A 10,627-nucleotide genomic window follows, 5' to 3' on the forward strand; every position below is an offset into this window, starting at 1 on the left:
TATGAATATGAATGTTAACTTATATTAAATTATCAAAATAACCTTAAAAATATAGAGGACATGCAGTAAAACCATGACATAAAAACAAAGTTGATATTGACAAAATCACTCAACCAGATCATTTTATAGTCACACGAAGACAAATACAGTACACAAGAGACCATTTGTGTCTCAATGGAATTGCCATATTTTGATATTTGAATGTTCATTACATTCAAACAAGTACACATGGGGGTGTGTAATAATTGTTCCATCATATTTGTATTTATTGTTGTTATAACTAAAGCTACTGCTGATCAGAAGACCTTCTCTAAGAAAGTAAAGCATTAAGTTAGTCGTTCGCTCTAACTCACGTCTGGGTTATCAGCTGTCTCCGTATTTATGAATCTGCTGCGAGCTAGACTAAAGTAGTAAGTTGTTGTTGTCCTCTTCACAAACCTAAATCTTGTAATAGGCCATCATTATCCATCTATCTTTTATCTCTTACCTGTATTCTTGTTTCGTAAAGCTTTCATTATTCAACTAGCAAGACTTCAGAGAAAATATGTTCTGAGAAAACACAGGACCCTGCTGTTTTCCAAGAAACTAAGCCGCGCTAGACTGGAAACAAGAGACATAGATACTTTGTGGGGTAATCTTTTTGTTATATGTTGTGAAGAATTATATGAGTGCATATGCTAGTTAAACATCAAATGAAGTATGTTCATGTCAAAAAAAAACGAGTGTTTCAGAATTCCAATAGAAGTTCGATATACATCATTTATGCCCCTTCATGTTATCTTAGTAATCTCCCTCTGTTAACTATGATGTCAGAAACTGTAATGGCTAACTACTAGTAGCGAAGTATGCTCCTGTAAACCCTTTGTTATTTGTATCTACAAAGGCATGACATTTCGTTACGAGGAAACAGGAATTTCAGAATTCGGTAAAAAGACTTTGAATTCGATTGCTGGTCGTGAGTAGTATAGGGGATGGGGGTATCAGAGCAGTTGACGACTCGGTGATTGCCCGCGTCAACTTAGGGTAGTCCGGGTATTACCCGCGTTAAGTGGTGGTTCAAAAGGGGACATAGGTATTGTCCGTGTCACAGCTAGCGTAAGTCGTAAAGTACGGGTATTACCCGTGGGGGTTACAGCGCATCGTGTAAATATATGTGTGTCTACATATGGAGTGCGAAGGATGTAAAGAGTTCATTGTTTATGATATGTGTGTGAAGTGTCTTAAGCCCAGATTCAAACCTACTAAGCCAAATAAGTATATTTGTTGTGGTAAGTAGGAAAAGAATTACCACACGTACAATCATAGCTGCTCATACATTTTGTCTTCTTCTTTAAATGCTTCTTCAAATCTGCTTCTCTCTTAAAAGTTCTACCACATCCTTCGCACTCCATATATAGACAGGCAATCACCGAGTCGTCAACTGCGCTGATACCCCCATCCCCTATACTACTGTCGTGACTTGGACATGAACTTTAATTTAAAAGAGCAAATTTTATCTAAGTACGGTTCAGTCGAAATCCTGAAAGAAAAAGCAAAACTTAGTCAGGACTGGCAAGCACAGGTTGATTTGGCTTCGATTACCATAGGGTATGGTTTTTCGGCTTTTGGGTCTGGGGTAGGGTATCATTTTTTGACATTTTGTCCGGGATAGGGTATAATGGACACTTCTCATCTCAACTGACAATGATAGAAAAGCTTTGTTGGAAGCTGCTGCTGATATTAACTCTTGCACACCTACTACGGTTTGCATAGGCGCGTTTTTCCAAAGGTGGAGCCAAGCAAAACAATCTTCCTTGTTAAGTTCCTCATCCTCCCACCTACTCTTAAAGAGCTTACCCTGCCATTTCGCATCCTCAATATTCGCCCGAACTTCTTGCTGCTGTGTCTTTGCAAGAGTCTTTACCTTTGCCCTTCGTACTTCTACCCCGTCCTCGATGATAACAGGTTCTGGATAGACTAGATGCCGTTGTAGCCCTTGTTCTTGTGCGTACTTCATGGGGTCAGTGACAAACGAGAGGTGCCCTGACTGCGCCATCTTTTCCTCGAAGCTTCTCACCGCTGCCATCGATGGGTCAGAATAGAGCTTCACAGCTGCTTTGATCTTAATGTTCTCGTATCGCATGCCCCTTCCGCCGTTCCTCCTTGATAGATACAGAACTGCGGTTGATCCCTGGGGGTGATTCCCACCGCTTTCCATGATGACTTTTCTCGCCTCTCTATCCAGTTGCTGGAGGTCCGCCAAAGGCCAAGTCTGCGTCCACATCAGATATGATAACACTGATAGTGCATACTGGCTAGAGGCCATAACCTTAAGATGGTCTGACAGAGGACTAGACCTGATGATTGATAACCTCTGTAAGTATGCCCTCGCAGCACTTTCTAGGGCTAATTTATCCTCATGCTTGGTGTTCTCTAACACTCCCAAGAACTTGTAGGTGTTGTCCTCTCCCAGGCCTTTTGATCGGTTTGAGTTCATCTACCTTCAGACTTCCAATGCATCCGATCCAAGCATCCACTCTTGACATGCGCGACAGCACACTTGTTCCCGTTCCACTTTAGTCCAATACACTCCATTCCATCCTTAACCGATTTCATAACTCTCTCCAGCTTTCTCTCCGATGACGCAAAAACCTTTAGATCATCTATGTATAGTAAGTGTGTTACTTTGAAGGATATCGGCTTCGATAACTTATACTCCTCAGTTGCTCTCATTTTCAGCGCCACCGGATTTAAGCAGAGCGTAAACAGAGTCGGGCAGAGAGCATCCCCCTGTGTTAGACCTTTCTTGAAATGGATTAACTTTGAAGCCTCTCGACCCTGCAAAGTCTCAGATACTATCCTAGTGTTCCAGCTTGCAACGAGTCTCACCATAACTCTGCCAAACCATTCTGGAAATCTGTGTAGGCTAAACATTTCTTTGAGCCACCGGTGCTTTTGCCACGTCCACCCATGCTCAGATTTCTCCTGCTCTCTGCGTGTCCTGACAGACCATTCGATCGATAAGCAAGTTATCTACAGTTCCACTACACTTTTCCTTTGCCGCGCTGTTCTTGTTGCATCAGACCATATTTCCTGAGGTGTCGATTTGCATCGACAAGGCAACATGATGTGTACCACTTGTATACCGTGTTTAGGCAGGTATTTGGGCGCTGATTATCACTAGTAAATTCACCTGGCTTCGGTATCAAACTCTTTCCTCCAGAAAACCATAAAGGGAAATCATGATCGTTTTGCGCAGTGGCCTGGAAGCTACTAGCCTGCACACCATGAACGGCGCGCGCCTTCTTCCACCAAAAGTTCGCGATGATGATGATGATGATGATGATGATGATTATTATTATTATTGTTTGTATAGTTCTTTTTTGTAATTTTAATTACAAAAAGATAACTATACTAAGCTAAGCTAATTTATATCAATAAATAACACTATTATATTGATTAATACTAAGAGAAAAATGCAAAATATCAACACAAAAGCACAGCATATTTGAAAATCAGTTTACTGAGCCGTTTACGGTGGACAAATAAAGTTTTTAATCAATTAAAATGGATTGATTGAAAAAAAATTGATTTATGCCGTTAGGAATCCTACTTGTGATAAGAACGACAAATTTATCAATCCCAAAATTAAGGAGAACCTAGTCTAATACTACACACCTAATGAATTACCATTCTTTATAAGGAGCTAGTTCTCCCAGGTATATATTCAGCTTTCTTCCACCGTCGGCAAACGTTGCATAAAAATAGGCTTTTTTGCTGGTGAATTTGTGCATTTGTCCAAGAACACCACACTCCATTATCACGTGATATATTTCAGGGCTTTGGATAACACCATCAATATAAAGACTCTTGTCATACACAGTTAGGTTTTGAAGAGGATGACTATTAAGTTGCCCAGTTTGGATTTTGACGATGAACCTTCGCTTGCTCTTCGGGTCTGGCTTTGGCCCCTTTCCAATGCCTTTTAAATGAGGACCAAATGTTCTAATGCCGTATTCAGAGGACAAATGCTTTCTTGGCTCTACGATCACGGAATACTGATCTTTTAGAGCAGAACACAAAGCTCTGTGTTTTTCCCAGTGTCTTTTCTGACAGGCTGAGTTGCAGTACTGTGCTATATTACATCTGGAACATCTTTGAAGATTCTTGGAGCTACGGCAGAAAGCACATTGGCTTTGAACTGATTCTATCTTTTCCTTTGGGTGAAAAGCTTTGTCTTTGTTGTTCCTTATTTCGTTACCTTCCACCGTCGGAGGTAACGTATAAATTCGTGTCTCACCTTCTGGGAGATAAAAAAGGCCTTCTGTAGCATCGGGGTTTGAACTGGCTTTTGAACCTGGTAGAGAACAAGAATTATCTCCATGTAAAATCCAAGGACCACTATGATCTCTAACAACATTTGACTTGATAACGATACGACCTGAGAAGTTGACACCGATACTAATGCCACCACACTTGTTGCTGTAAATATCGTTGTTCTCCACGATGGCTGTGGTCAAGGTCTTGGCATGAATGCCGTAGAAATTATTCTCAAATATTTCGTTTCCCTTGACTTCTACTTGACAACTATCTAAGGAAATTCCAAAAGCCAGGTTGTGGTAGATCCGATTGCTGTTGACTACAACTTGATCCTTTGTGCGAATAACAAAGATCCCTTCTTGGAAGTTCTCGTATATTCTGTTACTGATAACCTTGCATTCGCCAGCAGACGGACCAATCAAAACGCCATGGCATCTATTAGCATAGATATCATTGTCAATAGCAACAAGACGACCACCTTCACGAGCTTCAAGTCCAGCCATTCCATTCCTGTTCACTCGACAGGATTTCACTGTCAGACTAGACCCATCCCCTTGACACAGGATTCCTCCTCCACCACAATCTGTTATCTCGCAGTTCTCTATATGGCCAGTGCTTCCTTCTGTGATACAGATACTTGGACTGCCGCCAATACCAGATTTTTCGCCGAGATGGTCACCAAATTTACCAGTTCGGTCACATGGCTTGTGGCCAGCGAGCTTGGAAGCAACACATCCAGGTCCGCCATTACAATCTGGAAAATCTTTACAGCCCCGAAAGCCACCAGATACCTGGCAGTTAAAGAGATTCATCGTTCCCTTGAATTGGCACATTATTCCTCCACTTTCTTTTGCAAAAACTATGCCTTCAGCGTAAAACCTTGAAAACAATATGGGTAACGCCTGAAATTTCACAATAACACCTTTGCTGAGAGCAACAAATTGTAGGTCTTTATCGATAGTTGTTCCATGCAACTCGTAATATCCTTCATGAAGAAGTAATGTTATGCCGGGGAGAGAAAGCATAAATGATCCTGCTAACTGCAAGGGATTGAAGATTTCTTCAAATATGAGATTTGGAAACATCTCCTTGAATCGTTTTCCATTCCTGGCTGTTGGATCCACATATGCCGCAAAAGCAGCAGCTGCTCTCATCTTTCCTTTCAGCTTTTCTCCTTGTGTTTTAGAAATCTCGTACAAAGCCCAGGCTTTTCTCATCAATGCTTTACCATTCCTTTCCTCCAACTTTAGACACAGCTCACAGTCAAGTAACGCTTCCTCTGGTTTCTCTAGCATCAATTTGCAATGAGCTCGATTGTTGTACAGTCGAGGATCATCCTTGTTATATTCTATTGCTTCAGTGTAAATATTGATTGCCTGGTCGTAGTTCTGCAATCTAACAGCATCGTTACCCTTTTCCCTCAACTGGTTTGCCTTTTGAACATTGTCCTCTGTATTCTCGGAAGAACTTCTTACATCTTCATCTATAGAAAGAGATTTCTCCTGGTTCGCCATACAGTGGGATATTAGCTTGAATTGAACGCTTTTCAACGGAATATCAAAATATCTAAAGTGATCTAGTCTTTCACTGGAAAGTTCCTCTAATTGTGTGATCACCTTTAATTTAGAAGCTTGAAGTTCCATTGCTTCAACTTTCTGATGACAAACGCTGTAATACAGCGAGGCCTCGTTGAGAAGCATAGCAGACTCTTCCGTGTAAAGTACTTCTTGTTGAAGCGCATCATTCGTCTGAGAATTCTGGATCATGTATTTCTGCAAGACGGAAGCATGAGCACCAAGTTTCCCCCATAAATGTAATGAAGGGAGATTCTTTTGGCTGAAAACGGAATCGCCTTCAAAACTTTTACAAACATCAAACGGTGACGTAGCGTTATCGAACGCATAACACAGCATCCTACAAGCACACAGGAGGACATCTTTCAGGTGTTCTTGGCTGATTCCACTTCTAATCACTTCTTGCACAAGTCTATGGACACTGAAGGAGTTATCTGTGAATGTCTGGAACAGCGAGAACTTGGTCAACACACTCACTATGTAAGTGACTCCAAATGATGTGGAAAGACACTTTATAAAATCTTCATTATCTACTGGAGGCAAGCCTTGGTTGATGATCTCTCGTGGGATATCATCTGGCGACAGGAACGCGGACACCTCCATAACAAGAGCTGCTGCCTGACCAATACCATATTCTTCGGACAGCCTAGACACATATTCAAAGTTTAACTGCCATGTGGTATGCACAGCAATCCTGTCCTTGGACGTGTCATCTTGGACTGGACGGTGAGCTTTAGATTTCTTTAATATCTTCAACTTCTGCTTTTTATACTCATCTAAGTATTGGACGAATGATATTTCCTTCTTGTTCTTGATAAAGGCTGCAGCTTGGTCCAGAGCCAGAGGAAGGGTTCCCAACTCTACAACCAACTCAAGAATCACTGCGTCATCTTGAGTGCCTGTTCTACCAGTTCTCATCTTGATAAACTCAATGCTTTCAGCTTCTGAAAGATTTTTTAACTCAATGCAGCTTTCTTTTGAAAAATCACAAATATCTTCTTCTAGCAGATTTTTCTCTCTTCTTGTAGTAATTATAATATGTCCTTTAGCTTGTCGTTTCCAGTGACCGCCAATAAGCTTCAACAATTCAATTGAAAGCTCAAGTTCGTCCAGGTTGTCGATCACCAGACACCAGTACTGTTTTCTTTGCTGTAGCCAACTTATTGTTTTTGACAATGTTTCTTGAAAATCTTCATCAAACGTCCCAATCTGCCGAGCCATTTCCCTCATTGAAAGATTAAACAGACTATTACTTTCACCTGATATCCAGAACACACCACCACTGTAGACATCTTTGTTCCTCCAAATGTGTTCAATAGCAAGTGAGGTTTTGCCAGTTCCACCAAGTCCATACACAGCTGTCATACTGCATGGAGCAGTTTTCTTCACTAATGGCTGGTTTAGAATTTCCAGCTCATCAACACGACCATGGAAACACGGGATACGATTGGGAGCTTGAAAAGTAATAATTGCTTCTTGACTGCTTCTTGTTTCTATTGCAGTTTCCAAGACCTCAACCCTTTTTTCTAGACAAGCATGCTTTTCGTCTCCTTCGTCTACTCTTTTTGTTAGCGTGTCTTGGTTCTTCTCTATACTATCAACTTTTACAGTAAGATTTTCTTGATCATCTTTTAAACAGCCTACAGTCTCAGCAATAGCAGATGTGCTATCAACCACTTCGTCTACTCTTCGGCTGATAATTTCCTGAGATTCTTTCAAAGACTCAATCTCTTGTTTGTATTCTTCAAGGGCTTCGTGGACACTTTGCAAGCCATTGCTTACTCTAAGGGCTTCATCTGCTTGGCTTTTTGCAAGAAGTTTTACATTTTCATTCAGCTGGGCAACTTCTGTCTCGATAAACTTGACCAGATCTGCGTCCACGATGTTACCCATACAAAGTTGTAAACCTGGAAATGAAGCAACATTTAGTAAACAATGCTTGGGGGGGGGAATTTAGGAATAACCCTGTTTATCCATACCTTTTGTTTCCCAGTCTTGTAGCTGATCAGTTATTCGCTTCTCTTCAGCTTTAGACAAGTTTAGAGCTCGTACAAGTGACTCCATCTGTTGGAAGCACTTTGCAAACTTTGTTCCATTCCAGTGCCCAAAGTTACAATGTGCCCATTCGTTCCTGACGTCTTTCCGGACATCACTGGATGACAGTTGAACTGCAGTAGAAAATACACTAGCAGAAGAGAGAATACCAAGTACTGCAGATAAATCACAAGTATCGTCAAAACCTGTCAAAAGACGGGAAAAAACAAATAGAAAGTTAAATAGGTCAGAATCATTTACTCTTCTTCAACCCATCAGTGAAATAATGTATCACTACCAACCTCCTATTTCATGCGTTCAAAGGTGAGGAGAGGCTTCTTGTCAGTATTGGCCTTGTTTGTAAATCTATACGCTAGGTAGACATGATTATTACCTGTGAATTTGGCCATGAAAGGCTGCAAGTACAGCTTTGCCAAGTCAACTGCAGATTTGACATTGTAGTCGTAAAGACTGGTTTTCTTCCTGTGTGTTGCTTCATTGTTGTTGATGCTGCCATAATTCAAACTGTTGCACTTTCCATCTTTAAGTAAGTGTTTTGCGTGATTTTGCTTGTCAATATTTTGGGTAGTTCTCAGATGAGTGTAATGCTTGATCATTTCAGGTTCTACAAAATCTCGTAAAGCTGGTAGGATGACTTTGTTGAGACAAATACCGGTTACAAGCCATCTTTTCTGATCATCACTTAAGTTAAAGGAAGGAGATGAACCTATACAATAACCAATTAATAATAAACAAATAAACATACATACAAAAAAAACAAATATAGGTAGGTAGGTGGATGGGTAGGTGTGTGGGTAGGTGGGTGAGAAGGTGGGTAGGTAGGTGGGGTGGGTGGGTAGGATGGTAGCTAGGTAGGTGGGTGAGTAGGTGAGTAGGTAGGTGGGTAGGTAAGTGGATGGGTAGCTGTGTGGGTGGGTAGGTGTGTGAGTGGGTAGGTGAGTGGGTGGGTGGGTAGGTAGGTGGGGGAGTAGGAGGTAGGTAGGTGGGTAGGTAAGTGGATGGATAGGTGTGTGGGTGGGTAGGTGTGTGAGTGGGTAGGTGGGTGGGTAGGTAGGTGGGGGAGTAGGTAGGTAGGTAGGTGGGTAGGTAAGTGGATGGATAGGTGTGTGGGTGGGTAGGTGTGTGAGTGGGTAGGTGAGTGGGTGGGTGGGTAGGTAGGTGGGGGAGTAGGTAGGTAGGTGGGTGGGTAGGTAGGTGGGTATGTAGAAATAATAAATGAATGAAAAGCCCGAAATAAATATATAAATAATGCTGTTTGCATAAACTTTGAACTTTGACCAGTTTGTGCATATATATACAAGTATATCAAAAGTATATCAAAAATTATGGGATATCATCCCAGATATTTTTATTCAAGTTGTCTATCACTAGGGCTTTCTGAAAAAAAATATCAGGAAGGATATCCCATAATTTTTGATATACTTGTACATATATTATAGAGGTTCAAAGTTTATGCATAATGCAATATAATGCAATATATAATTATATAAGCAATATTACCACTAAGGTGTAGCTGTTTGCATTGATGTCACTAACCTGGTGCTCCTGCTGGTTTAGGAATGGTCTTAGGTGTAGGAGTTGGAGGAGTAAGTGTTGAAGGGAGAAAAACTTTTTTGCTTGCTGATCCAGTCCCTGCCATTGTTTGTTTGTTGACCTTCTAACACATTTCTGTAAGAACCCAATTAAAAAAAGATTCAAGATTCAAGATTCAACTGGCCCTGTCTCCCAACCCTTCCTAACCTACAGTAAATGGGGGACATAAAAGAACCTGTTGAATTATTCGTGTAAGAGTAGGGGATTGTCTCCCGGTTCAACAGCCTATCCCAATTTGGCATAACACTAACATACTAACAAATTCACTCATGATTGTAAGCTGCACGGTTGCTAATAGCACCTTAATATGCAGCCAGTAAAGTCCTCCACTGCAATGTAAAGCGCATTGAGACAATGTGATAATGCGCTATATAAGAACCCCATTATTATCATCATTATTAAATAAAAATCCAAAAGAAAAAAGGAGAAGAAATTGAATGAAAAAATATAATATATAAGATTTTTTAAATTAACTAAGTGTAATACGACTGTTAACTTGTATTAAGTTATCAAAATAACTGTTAAGTTATTAAAAGTTGTTATAGAGCACATGCAGTAAAACCATGAAATAAAAACAAAGTTGATCTTGACAAAATCACTCAACCAGATCATTTTATAGTCACACGAAGACAAATACAGTACACAAGAGACCATTTGTGTCTCAATGGAATTGCCATATTTTGATATTTTAAAGTTTATTACATTCAAACAAGTACACATGGGGGTGTGTAATAATTGTTCCATCATATTTGTATTTATTGTTTTTATAACTAAAGCTACTGCTGATCAGAAGACCTTCTCTAAGAAAGTAAAGCATTAAGTTAGTCGTTCGCTCTAACTCACGTCTGGGTTATCAGCTGTCTCCGTATTTATGAATCTGCTGCGAGCTAGACTAAAGTAGTAAGTTGTTGTTGTCCTCTTCACAAACCTAAATCTTGTAATAGGCCATCATTATCCATCTATCTTTTATCTCTTACCTGTATTCTTGTTTCGTAAAGCTTTCATTATTCAACTAGCAAGACTTCAGAGAAAATATGTTCTGAGAAAACACAGGACCCTGCTGTTTTCCAAGAAACTAAGCCGCGCTAGACTGGAAACGAGAAACC

The 10,627-nt window shown here is 40.5% G+C and overlaps 2 protein-coding genes across 2 annotated transcripts; both read right to left on the bottom strand.

The window, feature by feature from the left end:
* Window positions 1-35: 35 nt before the first annotated feature.
* LOC116289787 (uncharacterized) lies at window positions 36-2,612 on the bottom strand. The gene is made up of 2 exons (XM_031696727.2): window positions 1,837-2,612; window positions 36-1,519 (listed from the first exon to the last, which is right to left on the bottom strand). Exons 1-2 carry the CDS (start codon window positions 2,474-2,476, stop codon window positions 1,497-1,499), a joined length of 663 nt encoding a protein of 220 aa, XP_031552587.1. The 5' UTR covers window positions 2,477-2,612; the 3' UTR covers window positions 36-1,496.
* Window positions 2,613-3,483: 871 nt separating this feature from the next.
* Window positions 3,484-10,603, bottom strand: LOC148907182 (uncharacterized). Its single transcript, XM_089036364.1, has 5 exons — window positions 10,499-10,603; window positions 9,465-9,596; window positions 8,302-8,634; window positions 7,853-8,113; window positions 3,484-7,780 (listed from the first exon to the last, which is right to left on the bottom strand). Exons 2-5 carry the CDS (start codon window positions 9,565-9,567, stop codon window positions 3,666-3,668), a joined length of 4,812 nt encoding a protein of 1,603 aa, XP_088892490.1. The 5' UTR covers window positions 9,568-9,596; window positions 10,499-10,603; the 3' UTR covers window positions 3,484-3,665.
* Between the last annotated feature and the right edge of the window lie 24 nt (window positions 10,604-10,627).

Source organism: Actinia tenebrosa, unplaced genomic scaffold, assembly GCF_029948245.1.
Source record: "Actinia tenebrosa isolate PJP-AT-01 unplaced genomic scaffold, QUT_ActTen_1.0 PGA_scaffold4__44_contigs__length_22323623, whole genome shotgun sequence".
Classification (NCBI taxonomy): Eukaryota; Metazoa; Cnidaria; class Anthozoa; order Actiniaria; family Actiniidae; genus Actinia; species Actinia tenebrosa.